At 41.9% G+C, this 20,481-nt stretch overlaps 1 protein-coding gene and 1 long non-coding RNA gene across 2 annotated transcripts in view; one reads left to right on the plus strand and one right to left on the minus strand.

Moving 5' to 3' along the window:
- PGAP1 (post-GPI attachment to proteins inositol deacylase 1) overlaps positions 1-19,585 on the minus strand; it is a 63,881-nt gene extending 44,296 nt beyond the window's left edge. The window contains exons 1-3 of the mRNA XM_077830498.1: positions 19,431-19,585; positions 4,567-4,720; positions 235-410 (exon numbers count right to left, since the gene is read on the minus strand). Coding sequence (XP_077686624.1) covers positions 235-410; positions 4,567-4,720; positions 19,431-19,574 — 474 coding nt within the window. The 5' untranslated portion in view covers positions 19,575-19,585. The remainder of the gene's footprint in view (positions 1-234; positions 411-4,566; positions 4,721-19,430) is intronic.
- Positions 19,586-19,756: 171 nt separating this feature from the next.
- The window catches only part of LOC144272447 (uncharacterized), a 39,850-nt gene continuing 39,125 nt past the window's right edge, over positions 19,757-20,481 (plus strand). Inside the window, exon 1 of the long non-coding RNA XR_013347559.1 lies at positions 19,757-19,882. This is a non-coding gene — a long non-coding RNA (uncharacterized LOC144272447). The remainder of the gene's footprint in view (positions 19,883-20,481) is intronic.

The raw sequence follows: 20,481 nt of genomic DNA on the forward strand, positions 1-20,481 counted from the left end.
TCACCATGAGAGTAAAGACAAAATCCAAAATTTGTTTATTAAATCAAGACTAAAACAGGAGTATTTTTCTCTCATCCACATAATCTACACCACACAAATAATAGCCAATATATCTATTACAATTAAAGATTTGCATCCCACAATTTTCCACTGAACAAAAATTCCACCCCAGTTTTTAGTAGAAAAGGAAAAAAAATCTCAAAATACTATTCATGTGCATACCTCACATCTTACCTTGTACAGCTTAAGAATTACTTTAATGCACTCATGCACAAATCTGGTTTGTCTGTGCAGACTACCACCATATAGTGCAACCAGCTCTTCATTAAAATTGACAGTGAAGAAATTGAAATGGTACTTGAAGTCAATGTCTTCTGCTTTTCTAAGTGCTATAGAGCCAAGAGAACGTACTAGGAAAAGAAATTGCACTAGTTAAATCACAGAAACACCTTTCTTCTAACTGTAGTCAACGCTACTACTCTCAGTTGGATTCTCCAATACAAACAAGTCACTATGTAGCTGGTAAAAACAAACGTTATCTTACTACCACTGGATATTCAAGTTCTTTAAACCTGACCAGTGTTCACTTGATGCAAGTCATTTGTATGCATCAAAAAGAGTGGAAAGCTTTCCTCTTTTACCAACCTATAAGTATACTTCCCTTGTTTTCAGACATACATACATGAGAAATTAGGATGAAAAATATCAGTTAGTTGATAAGAAATCTCTTTATAATAAAAGTGCAACTTACAAATGTAGATTTTTTTGTTGTTGCATAACTGCACTCAAAAACAAAACAATGTAAAACTTTAGAGCCTACAAATTTATTCAGTCCTACTTCTTGTTCAGCCAATCGCTAAGACGAACAAGTTTGTTTACATTTACAGGAGGTAATGCTGCTAGCTTCTTATTTACAATGTCACCTGAAAGTGAGAACAGGCGATTGCATGACACTATTGTAGCTGGCGTTGCAAGATTTTTTTAATCGCTTGAAGCCCTAGTATAAAGACTACAAGAAAGAATGCTTGAGCATGGGGAAAAGTCTCTCTGGGGACAAAATGCAAGTTTCTCCTAGAGAGCAACATTTTGTGAGCTCTAGATCCTGCTTTGTCTTTAGTCACCCCTGGAAATATCCTCTCACTGTGCAGATTCAGTTATCGAACAACCTCAATGAGCCCTGTTGAAAAAAGCTAAACACCACATATTCAAAGCACTGAACAGATATTAAATAATTCCCACAGCACTCTGGTAAGATTAATATATTTTAAGATCAGAAGGGACCATAAATCATCTAATCTGACCACCTATATAATACGGGCCATAGAATTTCATCCAGTTACTCCTGTATTGAGCCCAAAACTTGTGCTTGACTAAGGCATATCTTCCAGAAAAGAATCCAGTCTTGAATTGAAGACTTCAAGAGAGGGAGCTCCACCACTTTCCTTGGTAGTTTGTTCCAATGGTTAATCAACTTTGCTGTTAACTTTGTACCTTATTTCTAATACAAATTTATCTGGCTTTAACTTCCAGCCATTAGTCTTTGTTATGCCTCTCCCCCCTAGATTAAAGAGATCTTTAGTACCAGATATTTTCTCCCCATAAAGGTACTTACACACTTTAATCAAGTCTCTTCTTGATCTTTTTGCCTCATGATAAGGCATTTTTGCAGCTATCAAATAATTTTTGTGCCTCTTCTCTATCCCATTTTTCAGTATTCTTTTTTAAAATGGGGACACCAGAACTGGATGCAGTATTCTGTTAGCAGTCTCAGAAACTCCACAGACAGTGGTAAAATCACCTCGCTACTCCTCTGTTTATACATCCAAGGATTGCATTAGCCCTTTTTGTCACAGCATTGCACTGGGAGCTCATGTTTGTCCACTATGATCCCTAAATCCTTTTCAGAGTCACAGCTTTCCAGGATACAGTTCCTCCATTCTGTAGGTACAACCTGCATTTTTTGTTCCTAGATATATGACCTTCAGTTTGGTTGCAATAACACACATTTTCTTTAAGTGGGCCCAGACTACCAAGTGATCCAGATCACTCTATATGTTTCCCTTTGATTCCTAAATGGTCACTCTCTGTATTGCTGTGTTTTCAAAAAGACCTAATTAATTCACAATAGAGTCTGTACTTCTTTAAACATAATTACAAGTGTCCATTTGGCATCTTGTGTGATGATTATTTCAGTAATCTTCTTTGGATATCATTGTCCTCACATGCCTTTAAATATGTTTTCTAAAACTATAAATTATTAAATGTTTTACTATGTCATTTTGACAAAAGTATGTATAATTTCAGTCAAAAGAATTAACAAAGCACCTTTGAAGGTTAAAAAAGTCAGTAATAAGTTATTCATTGGCTAAATGCATGCAAGGCTTATTTACTCAGCTAAACTAAAACTATTTTGGGGCATATACTAATTGTTTACAAAAGCACAGAGGTTTTTTTAACATCACCATTAGAATGCTGAATAATTCTGTTTCAAAGCACTTTCTTAAAACAAATAATGATCTATGAAGAATGACTGTCTTCAGAATAACACTCATTATGCTATATTTAGTTAGTTAATGGTTGCACAGCACTTTCAAAAACGTAAACACTACTTAATTACAAAGTACTCTCATATCTTCATTTTCCTCTACAAATATACAACTATTACTTCCAATCTCTGAATGGAATGAAGTACAGCAGGAGATAATGAGTTTATACCAAATGTAGAAACAGGCTACATTAAGACTTGGAACAACATGCCAGGGTGGAGCCACTTGCCCCTCAGGTAACTAGCAGCGAATCCAAAACCGCCTTTGTAGATGGGAGGAGGAGTTGAAGCTTATTTTTAAGGTATCTAAAACTAGATTTGATATCAAAGACCTCAGAATTCTCCAGTAGCTAGTGAGTTTTACCCCTTCTTCTAATTCAGTTGTGCTTTTATTCAATATGACTGTTCTAAAATATCGTTCAAGTCGAAAATCAATCAGATTTTTGCAGGTCAGTCAGGTTGCCAATAATGGTGTAATACAACAGACCTGGTCTGAGTAGCAGACTGTGGATTTTTCCTGCCTACGTTAGTGAAATTTAGAGGAATTACAGAATGATCCCTGTGGGAATCATACAGAGGTGCTGGGTTCCTGAAGCACAAGTACCTTTTAGGATGTATCCACAATAGTGAAAATAGAACCCCAAACTCACCACTGGAGCCCACGAGTGGTAACAACAGTAAAGCTATGATTTAGGGGCATTTTCATCACTGTGTGCCTGGGCTGGTCTGAACTTATTTACATAAGAGCTTCCACCAGAGGGCAACAGTAGTGATTTATATGGGTCCTATTTTTGCCAACAGAAAGGGTCACATTGACCCTAGTCTCAAACGAGGATGCTTTCCTACTTTCCTTGGGTAGAGGACAAACAACACTTTGTGGTCAGGTGAAAGAAATGTAATAACGTAATTAAGTTATCTTAATTTAAGAGAACTAACCTCACATAGAACTGTGTAAAAATTTTTAGTTAAATCATTGGACAGACAATGTACATGTGTCTTAAAAACAGTGATTGATTCAACACAGCATTATTTCAGTTTTAAGTGAAATCAATTTGATTTCAATGGACATACACTGGGGTAAAACTGGTAAAGCTGTGGGGAATCAGTCCCAGAATTAAATCTATAATCTTAATAGGTTAAATAATAATACATTCCATTGAGTCAAATTATTTAAAGCTATGCTATTTCTTTGTTTTACTATATATTTATTTATGAAGTGTTAACAGGTTTACAAATCCTTGCCATGTAAATATCAGAAACAAAAAAATAATCGTAGCTTTTGTTGAGACATTATACAGGAATATAGTCATCAGCTCTCTATTGATTACAGTGTTACCATATTACAAACAGCATACATAAAACACCTTTGATGTCATTTCTAGTTATTTTATTATATTGAGTGAAATGTCTGATTACACATTTTTAAACAGACTACATACGTCTATAAAGAGTTAATATTAAAGAAAAGGACAGGTGTGCTTTTTTTTTTTCGGGCAGGTGAATATACTTTGTCTAAGTATTGAATAAAAGGTACCGGTAATCAAATTCTTAAGTATCTTTTTTGTCCTCTGTGTATTTCGCTGGGTATGTAATTGGTATGGTAATTTTTCCCATAAAACCAACTTCCTGTATTTTTTATATCATTCCTCTACAGTTGGACTATTTTTCTTTTTGCAATGAGAGGCTATCAGTAGCTGAGCAAATATGTCTATGCCTTAATGGACTTCAAAATCTGTGAAGTCTCATTCCAGGTAAACATCTTCGACAGGGTTCTCCGGTGGTGAATATCAGCATAGCTTCACTGACTTCAACTGAGACGCCCCAATTTACACTAGCTGAAAATATGGCCCCTTATCTCCTGGACACTGTACATAAGGAAATTCTTCATTATTTATACTTAAAGTAGTAGCAATGAGGCATTTTGATATCATTCCTGTAACAGTTTTGACCTGTCTTAGTAATATTCCAGAGACTTAACTCTGTTTGTACAACTTTCAAAATTCACTTTACTATAGCCATACCTTGTTTATAACTCCCAGCATTCCCAGGAAGGAAGAGAACTGGAATCCCTGTCAATATCAGATTTTTGTTTTCTTCAGCGTAATTCCCTTCCCCATAGAGATAGAGCTCATAGGCTGGAAAACGTCTGGATATTTTCTTAGGTAGTTTTATTTTCTGTGACAACAAATACATATGGTTAAACGTACAGTATCTGACTAAAATTAATGGATCTTTAGCAGCTCCTAAGAATTCAAGATACTGGACTCCTAAATGCAAATAAACAGTAATTACAAAAGAAGCAATTTGCATCATTACAGACAAAAAAAGAGGATTTAGCCTCAATAATGCTTATGCAAATTTACGAAAGGGAAAAGACTGCTATGGAAATCATTTTTTTTCTTATAATCTATAAGTGAAGGAAATACATAAAGGTTTTCTTTTTTTTCCGGAGACCTATTCTTTATGATGTAAGTCCTAAATTGATTAAAGTTACAATTAAATTTCTAAAAGTAGTACAGAGAAAAGAATATTAGCTGGAGAGACCACAGGTTTTTGTGACAAAGATTTCCACAAAGTTGTTTTTCCTTTGAGATGTAGAAATCCGGGTGGATCTTTATTTTGTGTACAGATATTTCTTCCCTTTCACTTTGGTGTAGTTTTATAGTTCTGAAAGATGCTAACTGCAGGTCACTCGGAGCTTGATTTAAAGCTTACTGAAGTCGATGGGAGTTTATTGACGTTCGTGCAATTTGGATTAGGATCTTATTATCCAGCTACTGTTGCCTGTTGTTGGTTTCAGCTTTTGTGATTGGTTATATGTAGCAAAAATAATAAATAAAACTACTGATTTTTTGTTTTATCTTAATAACTTTCTGTAGGTTCTTACAGCAAAATCCATTTAAGTGGTGCATTTTGTACACCGTCAAAATATAAAGAAAGCAGTATCTAATACATAAGCTGCAATACATTGCTGTACACACAGTATGACTTTTTGCTTGCTACAATATATGTACTTGCTCTTCTGAAGCTAAAACAGCAAACAGAAGCTAATGTATTTCACCCTTCCAGGCAATTGTTAGTCAAGACGGCGAGCTTCTGTATTACAGAAAATGCAATTTAGGAGGTCATCTTTGACTCCTCCTGGGATTCTCCCTCCACATCTCTTCCTCCGTCACAACATTTAAAAAAATCCCTCCTTCCTTTTTTTCCCAATAGTCAAATCACTTGTCTTGATTATTGCAACATCTGCTTTTCTGGTCTTCTGTATATTAATGTTTCCTTCTTCCAGTCTGACCAAAGTAATGTTGCCAAAATCATCCTCCTTACCTGTCATTTTGACCACAACATCCCCTCTATAAGGCTATGTCTACACTACAGCTTATGTTGGCATAATTTGTGTCACTCATGAGTGCGAATAAATTGGCATGAACAGCGCTATGCTGGCAGGAGAGCTTCTCCCACCAACACAACTTCTGCCACTCATGGGGGCTGGAGTAGTTAAGCTAACAGAAGAGCTCTTTCCTGTCGGCTTAGAGTGGCTACATTAGAGAGCTTACAGTGGTGCAGCTGCACCGCTGTAAACTCTCTAAGGTACGTCTTCACTACCCAATGCTAAAGCACTCCCGCCACCTTCTAGAGACTGGTAAATCTGGCTGGACTTGGGGAGTTTGCAGTCGCCTACCTTGATGATATGGCCATATTCTCAAATTCATGGGCAGAACACCTGGAACACCTCCAAGCTGTCTTCCAGCGCATAAGGGAGGCAGGATTAACCATTAAGGCCAAAAAATGTCAAATAGGCCTAAACAGGGTAACGTACCTTGAACACCAGGTGGGTCAAGGAACGATCAATCCTCTACAGGCTAAAGTAAATGCTATCCAAAATTGGCTTGTCCTTAAGTCAAAGAAGCAGGTCCAATCTTTCTTGGACTTGGCTGGGTATTACAGACAATTTGTACCACACAACAGCCAAATTGCCACCCAACTGAATGACGTAACCAGGAAAAAACAGCCAAATGCAGTTCAGTGGACTGAGAAGTGTAAGAAAGCCTTTAACCGGCTTAAGGCGGCCCTTACGTCTGACTCTGTTCTCAGAGCCCCGGACTTCGACCAACCTTTCATTGTAACCACAGATGTGTCCGAACATGGTGTAGGAGCAGTTTTAATGCAGGAAGGACCAGATCAACAATTCCATCCTGTCGTGTTTCTCAGCAAAAAACCTTCTAAAAGGGAAAGCTACTGGTCAGTCTCAGAAAAAGAATGTTACACCATTGTGTATGTTCTGGAGAAGCCCATACCAGGCGGCATATCCACCTGCAAACTGATCATGCTGCACTGAAGTGGCTTCACACAGTCAAAAAGACTAAGAAAAAACTTCTTCGGTGAGCCAACACCATCTGTGATTTGGGGGGCATGTGATAAATGAAGGGGGGAAAGCTCCCTTATGGACACCCAGCCAGCCAGTAGCTATAAAATCCCTTTAGTAGCTGTTTTCTAATTGCTCTATCTGTAAAGGGTTAAAAAATCTCGCTGCTATGCATAGGTAAAAGGAAGTGAGTGGGCACCTGACCAAAAGAGCCAATCGGAAGGCTAGAACTTTTTAAAATTGAAACAAAGACTTCCCTTCTGTCTGTCTGTCGTTCTCCGGGGAAAGGTAAACCGGGCTGTAAGAAGTTTCGGGCCAGGTATGAAAAAATCATCAGAATCATATCTAGAAATTACTTATTTACAACCCCAGATATGTAAGTAGATCAGGAAATGTCTAGGAAGACATGATTAGGTTTATCCCTTTTATTTCTTTATGGCTTGTAGACTTCTTTGTGCTAACCCCAGGTGCTTTTGTTTTGCTTGTAACCTTTAAACTGGACCTCAAGAAACTATTTTTGATGCTTAATTATTGTAGTTGCTCTTTTTAAATCTAGCAATAGCCTAAGTTCCCAGATGTATTTTCTTCCTTTTGTTTTTTAATAAAATGTACCTTTTTAAAGAACAGAATTGGATTTTTGTGTCCTAAGAGGTTTGTGCACATGTTGTTTAATTAGCTGGTGGCAACAGCGGATTTCCTTTGTTCTTCTGTCTCAGCTCTTCCCCAGAGGGGGTGTGTGTGTGTGAAAGGGCTTGAGGGTACCCCACAGGAAGAAATTCCCAAGTGTGCCTTCCTGGATTCTCAAAGGGGTTTTGCACTTGGCTGGTGGTAGCATCTACCTATCCAAGATCAGAGAAAACATCTTCTGTATTTTCCACAGTATGCATCCAATGAAGTGAGCTGTAGCTCACGAAAGCTTATGCTCAAATAACTTGGTTAGTCTCTAAGGTGCCACAAGTACTCCTTTTCTTTTTGCGAATACAGACTAACACGGCTGTTACTCTGAAACCAGAGAAAAGCTGTAACCTTGGAAGCTTAAAATAAGCCTGGAGTGGCCAGTATTAATTTTTTAGAATCCTTGCAGGTTCAAAGTGCCAGAGTGGGGAATCAACCTCGACAACCCGTGAGAAGTGAGTAAGGGGAAAGGAGAGAAAAAAACAAGTTAACATAACCAGAAAGATATATTTGAGACTTATTGAGTAACTGAAAGAAACGACTGTTGCATTGTCCTTCAACATCCTTCCCTCCTGCTTTTTTGGTCCACTTCTGACACCCCTTCTAACCCATAACTCATATTAATCAAAAAAACAAATGAAATAGCCCCACCCCGAACTAAGTTTAGACCCCAAACAGGGAGAAACAGAGACTTCCTGAAGCCTACTAGGGATTTTGCTATTGATTTTAGTAAAAGGCACTCAGATACTTTGATGACTGGTAGCAGTATAAAACTCTTAAATAGATAGTTTTAGGACAGAGGTGGGAAAACTACGGCCCACGGACCACATCTGGCCCGTTGGACCCTCCTGCCTGGCCCCTGAGCTCCTGGCCCAGGAGGCTTGCCCCCACAGCCCCTCCCTTGCTGTTCCTCAGCGCGCCATTGTGCCGGTGTAGTGTATTAAACTGCTCCACATAGGAACGTGCTACTGGTAGCAGTCACGGAGAGCAATTTACTACACAACACCAGTGCTCTGGACGGCTGGGCAATGCTCTGGGTGGCGCGGCTGTAGCGCCGACAGCCACCAGTGCTCTGTGCTGCATGGTAAGGAGGCAGGGAGCAGGAGGGGCTGGATAGAGGGCAGGGGAGCTTGGCATGGTGGTTGGGGGGGCAGGAATGTGGATGGGGTCGGAGCATCAGAGGGCGGGGAATGGGGAGGTTGAATGGGGGCAGGGATCCTGGGGGGGGGGCAATCAGGAAGGAGGTGGGGTTGGGTGGACTGGTGGGAGGCAGTCAGGGGCAAGTGTTCTGGGGGCAGTCAGGGGACAAGGAGCGGGGGAGGGGATGGGGGGGTAGATGGTGCAGGGGTCCAGGGGGGGCATCAGAGGGCAAGAAGCAAGGGGGGGGCGGATAGGGGGCGGGGGCACAGCTTCCCCTAACCGGCCCTCCATACAATTTCCAAAACCCGATGTGGCCCTCAGGCCAAAAAGTTTGCCAGCCCCTGTTTTAGGACCTTCACATTTTGTCATGTTAAATTTAGGTTGTAAAGTGCCTCAGGCTAGGTACCATGTCATTATTTGTTTTTGTGAGGTGTATAGCATATTTTTGGGTGTTTGAAAATAAGAATGCCAATTAATAGTGAATTTCCCTTTTGTGATGTGGATACTTGCCACTTAAAGTCAGGCTAGGTAGCTCGGACATATACCAAATTCTTGTGTAACAACTTTGCGTCACTGCCAGCCTTAGCTACATTTAGACAGGAACTTTAAAGATAAACGGCAGATGGATTTTGTTCTGTGCATGTACAGCGCCTGAGAGCTACAGTAATATAAACAATAAATAATACAATACAATACCTAAGCCATCCAGTCTACCTCATTTTCTTTCCCCAAACGTCCCCCTCTCCTCCACAAAACAACAAAAGCCAGATACTTGGAGACATATCATTCTGTGATGTTGTTCCTCTAGCTATGACTTCAGGCATATTGTGAGGGAAGTGTGGGGAAGCTTGTACTATCACTGCTTGTTGTACCACTGTACTGTAGATTGACACTTCAGTCTGCACCTTTCACCACCACAAAACCTGCTTATAAGACAGATAATGAGAATTTAAGTGCTGACAATCAATGAACAGAACAGTCATGCTGGTGGGTGTTAATTTTAGACAACTTCCAGTCCTATAATCAAAACAGAGATTTTGCCAATTACTTGTAAATTGGTAGTACTACGTAGATTGAAGCTGAAGTAGGTTTTAGCCATCGGTAGTTCTGAATACTATATTTATAAAGATCCTAATCACTTACATGATTTTATTTAATGAAGGGATCACTTAAGCAAGTTAGCCCATGTATTTACATTAAGTAAGCTTTCTCTTGTGCTTTTCTTTTCTAAAGTGATAGTCCCCAAGTTAGTAGATCCTAAAATTTACTTGCTGCTTTGTTACCTGTTTAGAACATGTGATGCAATATTTTGTTTAAAGAAAAATGCTTTTCTCCTCCACAAACAATGCCCCCAGTTTTCATCTCATACCCACCGAACAAATAACTGACCACTTGCTGGAAAAGTGATTTTCACTACAGTATATATAGGATGCTTAAATATCATTTTATTACAGTGACTTTTTTCTAAAAGTTATTTGTGTTGGGAGACATTTCATTAAAAAAATTAGAAACACTCCATCATTATACACACTGCAACCACTGACAAGTCATTCAGCAGATCAACAACAGGATTTAGGCTAGTCCCTGCCTAAGATAAGTTCATGAAGGATGTGGATAGATAAAACATCCTTGAAGTACAAGACATAAACTATGTCTACACCAGCACTTTTGTCAATATAACTTATGTTGCTCAGAGATGTGAAAAAACACCCTCCCGAGCAACAAATTACACCAACAGAAGTGCCGATGTGGACAGCACTATGTTGACGGGAGACATTCTCCCACCAACATAGCTACCACCTCTCGTTGGGGGTGGTTTAATTATGTTGACAGAAGAGCTCTCTCCCGTTGGCATACGCAGCTACACAGGTACAGCTGTGCTGCTGTAAGCTCTCTCGTGTAGACATGGCCATAGTTGTTTTGAAGAGGGAATATTTTTACAGAAACACAATACCAGTACAGAACGTGTGCACATACACACCAGCTTTCTCCTCCACAGCATGGCTTCTCCTGTTACTAGATTCTGCAATTAAGTCATAATCCTGTGATTGAAAAATGTTTGTCATCCTAAAGGATAATTTGCAAAGCAAATTCAAAGGAAAACAGCTGTCTTCGTTTGCATCTCACCGCACTCCCATATATTCATGTCATTAAATTAATCCCATTTGATATTAGTCTTTGATCTTCCAGTTTGTGTGCACAGGCAGTTCAGGCATCGCCAAACTGATCAGTTTGTATTGGGCTCTCTGGGAAAGTCCTCCTGGGGTTCCAGATCTATTTCAGCGCATCCGGCTGCATGTAGTCTTTCATTCCATAACCTCAGTCATGTTAAGGAAAAGTTAGCATATGTGACTTCATTTTGGTTTAGGGCCCACCATTGTCTAAAAGCAAACATCATGCACCAGGAGGAGTGTTCCTTAGATACTGCATTCCTGTGAAACCCCGCCCCCCCCCTTTGTTTCCAGCCTGTCTCGACTCCCGGTTTCTGTCCTTTGTCTGTTCCTAACTCCCTGTCTCCTGGCCTTGATGCGAGCCTCCCATCCTGATAAGAAAGGCTACTGGTACATTGCTTTAGGACCATGTTGTGTAGCTGAAGTAATGGTTTAGCACGGGGGATGCACTTAGCAGGGGATAGGTGGTAGATAAGGAAAGGGTTTGTCTATTGGCTAAGGTTTCCGATTCATGAGGGCAACATGCTTTGCTAAAAGGTATATAATCTCTGTATAATCTGCATTCGGGGTCCCCTCCTGATTAGCAGGGGGGCACCACGCTCGAGCGTAATAAACTTAGTATCTTTGGGAACTCTGCAGTTGTGGACTTTGTTCGTGTGCCTCAGCCTAGACTCAAACTGTGCGTGACTTGTGAGGTATAATTCGCAGCAGTTTGTGTGCGTGACCTGTGAGGTATAATTCGTAACAGTCATGCCTTGCCAACTGTCATATCCAAAAGCACAACACTGGTTATAAAAAACTCTTTCGTAATACAAGGCATTGGATTATTCCTCTGTGATCATATAATGAATGCATTGAGTTTCATCTGCCAAGATCTTTCCCTTTGACCTGTTACCTTCCTCCTGATATCAGGTAGTGCAATGGCAGCCAGTAAGTACAGGCTATCCTTTGGTGTTGGCTTTAAACATCCTGTTATTCCATGACAACTGTCGTCTAGCCTGGACGGATCGTTCCAACACTGGACACGCATACTGTATGGACTAGCACAATGTGATAGCAGTGGTTTGGAAAGTAACTGGATTGGCTCCCCACTTTGAGGTGACCAACTTTTAGAGGATGTTGTTACAGGTGCTAACTTTCCCTGCTTTGAAGGAAATTGTCCGGTCCAATGTTGTTGGATCATATTAAAGAAGTTCTGTATTAAAATCACAAATGAGTTTGATTCCCCATAGTTCAAATTCCAGGGTATTACTAATTAAGAGGTCTCTTGGTTTGTGGTACTGTTTCTCTCCCTCTATGTGTTAAACTTGCAAGCCGCTAATTGCGTTAGTACATTCTAAGACAGAGTCTGTTCTCAAAGCAATTCTTTGTAATAACAACTACTCACACAGAGAGACTCAAAACAATACTCTATAACAACAGGTTTCAGAGTAACAGCCGTGTTAGTCTGTATTCGCAAAAAGAAAAGGAGTACTTGTGGCACCTTAGAGACTAACCAATTTATCTGAGCATGAGCTTTCATGAGCTACAGCTCACTTCATCGGATGCATACTGTGGAAAATACAGAAGATTTTTTATACACACAAACCATGAAAAAATGGGTGTTTATCACTACAAAAGTTTTTCTCTCCTCCCACCCTACTCTCCTGCTGGTAATAGCTTATCTAAAGTGATCACTCTCCTTACAATGTGTATGATAATCAAGGTGGGCCATTTCCAGCACAAATCCAGGGTTTAACAAGAACGTCTGGGGAACGGGCGGGGGGGGTTGTAGATCGTAGGTTGTAGATCCTTGATAATGCGTTGGAGGGGTTTTAGTTGGGGGCTGAAGGTGACGGCTAGTGGCATTCTGTTATTTTCTTTGTTAGGCCTGTCCTGTAGTAGGTGACTTCTGGGAACTCTTCTGGCTCTATCAATCTGTTTCTTCACTTCCGCAGGTGGGTATTGTAGTTGAAAAAATGCTTGATAGAGATCTTGTAGGTGTTTGTCTCTGTCTGAGGGGTTGGAGCAAATGCGGTTGTATCGCAGAGCTTGGCTGTAGATAATGGATCGTGTGGTGTGGTCAGGGTGAAAGCTGGAGGCACGTAGGTAGAAATAGCGGTCAGTAGGTTTCCGGTATAGGGTGGTGTTTATGTGACCATCGTTTATTAGCACTGTAGTGTCCAGGAAGTGGATCTCTTGTGTGGACTGGACCAGGCTGAGGTCTCCCCTCCAACGCATTATCGAGGATCTACAACCTATCCTGAAGGATGACCCAACACTCTCACAAATCTTGGGAGACAGGCCAGTCCTTGCCTACAGACAGCCCCCAAACCTGAAGCAAATACTCACCAGCAACCACATACCACACAACAGAACCAATAACCCAGGAACCTATCCTTGCAACAAAGCCCGTTGCCAACTGTGCCCACATATCTATTCAGGGGACACCATCACAGGGCCTAATAACATCAGCCACACCATCAGAGGCTCGTTCACCTGCACATCTACCAATGTGATATATGCCATCATGTGCCAGTAATGCCCCTCTGCCATGTACATTGGTCAAACTGGACAGTCTCTACGTAAAAGAATTAATGGACACAAATCAGATGTCAAGAATTATAACATTCAAAAACCAGTCGGAGAACACTTCAATCTCTCTGGTCACTCGATTTCTGATCTCAAAGTGACTATGGTTCAACAAAAAAACTTCGAAAACAGACTCCAACGAGAGACTGCTGAATTGGAATTAATTTGCAAATTGGATACAATTAACTTAGGCTTGAATAGAGACTAGGAGTGGCTAAGTCATTATGCAAGGTAACCTATTTCCCTTTCAGAGTAACAGCCGTGTTAGTCTGTATTCGCAAAAAGAAAAGGAGTACTTGTGGCACCTTAGAGACTAACCAATTTATTTGAGCATAAGCTTTCGTGAGCTACAGCTCACTTCATTGGATGCATACTGTGGAAACTGCAGAAGACACTATATACACAGAGACCATGAAACAATACCTCCTCCCACCCCACTCTCCTGCTGGTAATAGCTTATCTAAAGTGATCACCTTGTTTATGCAAGGTAACCTATTTCCCCTTGTTTTCCTAACCCCCCCCTTCCTCAGACGTTCTTGTTAAACCCTGGATTTGTGCTGGAAATGGCCCACCTTGATTATCATACACATTGTAAGGAGAGTGATCACTTTACATAAGCTATTACCAGCAGAAGAGTGGGGTGGGGGGAGAGAAAACCTTTTGTAGTGATAAACACCCATTTTTTCATGATTTGTGTGTATAAAAACAAACATCTTCTGTATTTTCCACAGTATTCATCCGATGAAGTGAGCTGTAGCTCACAAAAGCTTGTGCTCAAATAAATTGGTTAGTCTCTAAGGTGCCACAAGTACTCCTTTTCTTTTTGCGAATACAGACTAACACGGCTGTTACTCTGAAAAGAGATTGAAATATCCATGTTAAGATGTTTAAAAGAAAACAGGGTAAGCCAGTACCAGAGGGAGGAATGGAGTCAGAAGGAACTCCAACCTCACCTTTTGTTAAAGAAATTACACCTTTTAAACAAATCCTTCAAAAATTTGGGCACAGTCCTTGGACTAAACAAGCCCTAGCTGATGTCTGCACTATTTCGGACCTAGAGGATAGACTGGCTCAGTATATCCTCATATACAAACCTTTTAGTGCTGCCAAAAGAGATGCAGCAGCAATTTGGTTGTTGTGGGAGGCATGTAAGGATTCTTGTCTTCATGTAAAGAGGAAAAGGCACAAACGGAAAAGGGAGCAGACAATTGGAAGGTGCTGGCTACAAATACCCAAAGCCAGCTGAAAATAGTGAAAGAGGCACTCCAGGAATACAAAAAGAGTGAAAAAGTTAACTCTGCAGAGGCTGGAGGGACGCAGGTAAAGGGGGAGAAGGTCCTATGTAGGGCACCCCCAGGCATAATTACAAAGAGAAAAGAGAGTTAAAAAGTTAACTCTGCAGAGGCTGGAGGGAATTAAGCAGCTAAACTTGGTGGAAATGTTAAAAAGGAAAAGTGTTAGAGAAAGAGTATTCTTGGTTTCTTTGCAGCCATTCTGAAGGAAAAATGGGCCCTTTTCCAAAGGAATGTCTGTAAATTAGCCAGGCAAAAATGAACTATCTGATTAAAATCATTTGACTGGACAATTTAGTCAAATTTGCTAAAAGAACACAAGAGGGTTCTATTGGGACTTAACTGTCTCAAATGTATAAAGGGAATGTAAGACGTAAAAAATAGAGCAGTGTGGAAGGGATGTTAAGGAAAAGAAAATGTGTATGTATTTATCTGTGTGTGTGTAAATATGTAAAGTTCTAGGACCAATTGGTTTTGTTTTTGTTTTAAATAATGCCACTAAAAATCCATTTGACTCTTTAAATTCAAAGTTGCAAAACTGACAGACCTTTTTGCTAGACACAGGTAATTAGTGTTGTTTGGCTTTGGGATTTGGCATTTAACCCTTAAAAGGTAACTCAATGCTTTACAAAATTTAAAATGTTATTAAGTTGTGGCTGCAGCAGGGTAGTCAAAATCAGAAAAAAAATTTCTGGTTTCTTTTCGTTTGGTTGGTTGGTTTTCATTTGGTTTTGTAACAAAATAGCAGATGAGAGCTGTAGAAAAGAAATAATAAGAAATCTAAAAAACACAGTGCCCCTCTGAAGCAACAGCAGGGGTGAGGTGCACAAACCAAAAAGAAGCAATGTTAGAAACACTGAGTCTTAAAATGGCTCTGAATAATATAAAGGTACATGAAAACTCTGTAAGCAAAAAAAAAAAAGAAAAGAAATAGTTAAGTTAAACTGTGGAAGGAATGTGCATTTGCCCCAGAACATGTGCAAGGTATATTGTAGAAGGGGCAAAAGAAATGCAAACATACCATGCTACTTAATTAAAATGCTATCAGGGCTCCAAAGGGAGCCAGAATAAGTTGGGTTTTCTTTTTCAGATTGCTGTGTGTTTTGGAAGCAGAAGTTAAAAGTAATCAAAACTCTGGTGAAAGTTGATTGTGTCCCTTTTAAGACAGAGTCTCTGAGCTGCTGATCGCTTTAAATCCAAAAGCGGGAAGCGCCTGTGAAAATGCAAATGACCTAAATGATAAAGGAAGAAAAGAACTAGCAGCACAAAGGAGCTGCAGATAAAGGACATACCTAGTTAGCAAACAAATTGTCTAAATAAAAGGCATGGGATAACAAGATAATTTTAATAAATTTAATGATAATAAGTACCCCTGTAACAAAGTATAGTGTGTATGATTTTTGGGAAAACCCTTTAAGGTTGTATGGTAATGATGCTTCTCAGCTATTACCTGTAAATAAACTTAAAGCTTAACACAGCAGGAAAAACATTATAAAATTGATCTGCTGTATAAGAAGGAAAACTGAGGTACCCCACCTCAGGGATTTAATGACTAAACAGTGGGATAATTTCCCCATAACCCTTAAAAGATAAAAGCCATTGAAACCTGGCCTGCCTATAGAACAAGAACAGGAAAATGTGGGGGCAATTCCTGTTTTGCCTGCAGTCAGCAAGAGTATTTGTAAAAGAAATATTTTAAGCAATAATCTGCTACCCCAAAAGGGGTAGAAACATGTTCTTTTTGTCTTTCAGAAAATCAGGAAAAGCTGATGCCAGCTGAAGAGCAACCCAATACCATGAATCTACTGTCACAATAGAAATTGTGTTTTGTGTTCTATGTTTTGTCTTGTTGCTAGCACAGTTGTGTGTTTAAAAACAAATACTAAAGACCTGCAGGTAATTAAAAATAAATTAAGCTCTCTGTCCCAGCTACAGGACAGCCTGATACAAAAACAAGTACATGCCAATGTAGACTTGGTCCAAATTGGTCTGGGTAACCTAAAAGCCCGATGGAATCTTTGGAAATGGCTTAATACTACCACATGGCTTATACATTAAAAAAAAAAAATTAGAAATAGGAAACTACACAGCCATAGCTATGGGATGCACTGAAATGCAGATACTTGCCCTAGCTACTTTCGAACACGAAATGTTCTGGGTCATATTGGGAAATATTAAGGGTTTGATGCATTTGTTAAAACGAAGAAAGAGATCATTGTTTGACACTTATCAATATGAATGGATGCAATACGTTTCCAGTATTGTAAAACCAGACTTGTTAATGGGAGAAATTATTGTCAAAATTGCACACCAACAGTCCCTGGAGGCAAAGGTATTGAAAGTTAGCCCACTCCCCATATTACACATGGGATCCTTCTGGCTACCATGGACCTCGAGCCAGTGGGCTGGGGAGGGAGGGAACCTATTGGACACTAGAGGTTGTACCGAATGGACTCCTCAAAAGTGGGTGTGCCTCACCTTGCCTGTTGCCCCAGAACCTTGTAGTAAAGATACATCACTAGGATCACGTATGTGGGATGAACTGGAGTCACAAACTCAAATTGCCTCACAGTACCTTCTCTTGAATAGGCTACATAGAAAGTGACACTGACGATTATAAATCTTAGTGTCAAAAGGGGGATTATCTTGGATCATATTAAAGAGAGACTCAAAACAATACTCTGTAACAACAGAAACAGCACCCAGAGACTCCCCGCCCTTTTGTTGTATTCATCTTGCTTTGTTAACAATTGTGATTAAAATAGAGATAGAGGATATATGTGGATGGATGCTTGGTGTGGATAATAACCAAATGATCAGGGAGGTGCCAGCCTAAGAATCCAGTGTCCATCGGCTGAAGAAGGCGTCAAGTGGAAATAACCAGAGGACCCCGCCCCGGAGGGCAGACTGGAATCCACCCAACAGCCTCAAGGATGGGAGAACCAAAGAACAAGATAACATCTAGCAGCACGGAGCCATCAGGAATGTGCTATCTGCTGATTGATTCAACAGCATGATGAAGCAATTCCCATAGACTGGCATAGGAAGAAATTCCTATAAAAATGGACTCTAGAAAGTGAGAACTTTGGGGTCTGATTCTGCAAACCAACTTCCAGGAGCATCAGATGAGCATCTGACAAGGCCCTGCTCCCTCCTCATGTCCAGGCCACCTGGCCAGTGGCTTGGCATGAGCAACTCTAAGGCTGGTAACTATGATAACAACCTTGCAGAACCTGTGTGTGGGTGTGTATGAATGAATGTGTGAATAAATATGAGATTGAATGGAATGTTATAGCTATAACTAACTGCTTACTATGATTCTTTCTGTGTTCACAATAAATGTGGTATTTTGCCTTTTTCCCTTTAATAAGATCCTGCTGGATGAAAGGCCATCATCTGTGTCTTGGTCAGGTTGGCACGAATCTGGTTCTTATTGTAATAAATTGAGAGATAGTTCAGTGCACACCAATCTATTCTCGACAGTGGCAAAGTCCTTCTCCTGGGACGTGATGCATAGATTATCGACATATATAGTTAATAATTACTAATGGAAAATATTTCTCTCTGAAGTTGAGTACTTTACTCTTTTAAATACTATTTGTTATTTCATATTTATATAGAAATGGGAAATGCATTAGATATGAATAGGATAATAGTATAAGAAATCTATCATAAGCTTTTAAGAAACATAGTGAGATCATATCTGGCCCCAAATTTTTGCTTTGTAAAACCTTCAAGGTTCATCTGCCACTCACAAATAGAGAGGTGGAATTTTATTTGTCTGAAAATTTTGTCCTTAGCATTGCTACAAGTAGCAACTAACCTGCTTATAACTGAAAGTTAGCAGAAAAAGCACTCTTTTCTGTTTGTTTACTTGGTGCATTTGAGACAGCGCTCTGTGCAGCATCACTTTCACAAACATCCCCCGAAAAGTCAGTTTTTCCCTTGCTAAAGAGCGATTATATAAGGTATACTACTAGCAGCTGCAATTTAAAGTGGATTTGTTTTAAATTGCATGACACACCATTCAAATGGCGTTCTATTCAAAACTAGAATTACAAGGAGTCAGTTGATTACAGAAAAGCATCCCTCTAACAGTCATGCAACTGCTTTCTTGATGTTAGTTTTTCAGTGAACATAGTGCGGGGTGTGAACGCCAAGCATTGCCGAACCACAAGCCAGGCTAAGCTCGCAGCACAGGAGGCTAACACCTTAGAGGCACCCCCAGGTTACTGGTCTGGCTGCCGGGCGTGCAGCCAGGGAGGATTCAGTGGCCTGTGGGAGACAGGACTAGGGTGACCAGATGAACCGATTTTATAGGGACAGTCCCAATTTTTAGGTCTTCTTTCTTATATAAGCTCCTATTACCCCCCACCTGTCCCGATTTTTCACACTTGCTGTCCAGTCACCCTAGACAGGAGGGTCAGGCCAGAGGAGCGAATGGCCCCTCAGCTAATGGATGCCAGGCAGGGACGTTTGGACTAAGCAGAGCAGCCGGTGCTGACAAACGCCCCGGGCGGGGACCGGAGAAGCCGGTTTGCGAGTGACACGCCAAAGGCGGGTCTGGCCCCGGTTACACCCAGCGCGGGGGGCGGCCGCCCCGGGGAGCAGGGCGGGCGGGCGCCCTCGGAGAAGTGGCCGGCCCCGCGGCCACGGAGCCCCGCACTCACCAGGTACTCGGGGTACTCGTACATGTAGGTCATGCTGCACCGGTTCTCCTCGTACACGAACAGCACGTCCCGCACCCCCAGCAGCACCAGCGCCGCCACCGCCCCGTAGAACAGCGCGGCCGCCACCCCGGGACTCCTGCCCATCGCCCCCGCCGAGCGAGCCCCCGTCGCCCGCCAGCGCCACCGGCTCCACACGCCGCTCACCGAGGGAGGGGGCAGAGCTAGCCTCCCGAGGAGGCGAAGGACCGAGGGCGTGGCCGGCGCAAAAAACTGGGAAGAGCTCCGCCATGATGGAAAGGTCAGAGCGTGGAGGAACCCGTCGGCCATGTTGGAAAGGTCAGGACCGAGAAGGGGCCCGTCGGCCATGTTGGGAAGGTCGGGCTCGGAGTTCAAAAAGGGCGGGTCCATTACGTTCGGAAACTACAGTCGGCAACACGCGTCTGCCATGTTGGGTAGGTCACCGTGCAGGAAAGAGGGACTTGCCCTACCGGCCATGATGGCGTGGGAAAGCGGTACGGCAGTGGGCAGCTCAGAAGAACCGCAGGGAGCCGGTGTCTCCTCCCTGTGCCCGTTGAGCTGCTCTGGCACTGCAGCACCCTGCCTCCTTTGCATGGGGCCTGGGCAGCCCCGCCTAGCCGCCGGGGCATGCCCCTCTTCCCACTCAACTGCCTGGCCGCCACCTCACAGCGGCCCCGCACCAGCGCAGTAATTCTGCTTCCAGCTCCGTTCTGCTCCCCCCAGCCTCGCTGCTGAGGTGGGGGCCTGGTAGGGGTGCCAGATGTCCAGTTTTCAACCGGAACGGCTGGTCGAAAAGGGACCCTGGCGGTTCCGGTCAGCACTGCCCACCGGCCCGTTAAAGGTCCCGTGGGCGGTGCTGTGGCACGAAGGCAGGCTAGTCCCTACCTGTCCTGGCACCGCACTGCGCCCCAGAAGCGGGCGGCAGGTCCGGCTCCTAGACAGGGGGAGCAGGGGGCGCCGAGCACCAGCTCCGCACTCCCATTGGCCGGGAACCGTAGCCAATGGGAGCTGCAGGGTGGTGCCTGCGGGCAAG

This window comes from Eretmochelys imbricata, chromosome 11 (genome assembly GCF_965152235.1).
Source record: "Eretmochelys imbricata isolate rEreImb1 chromosome 11, rEreImb1.hap1, whole genome shotgun sequence".
Lineage (NCBI taxonomy): Eukaryota > Metazoa > Chordata > Testudines > Cheloniidae > Eretmochelys > Eretmochelys imbricata.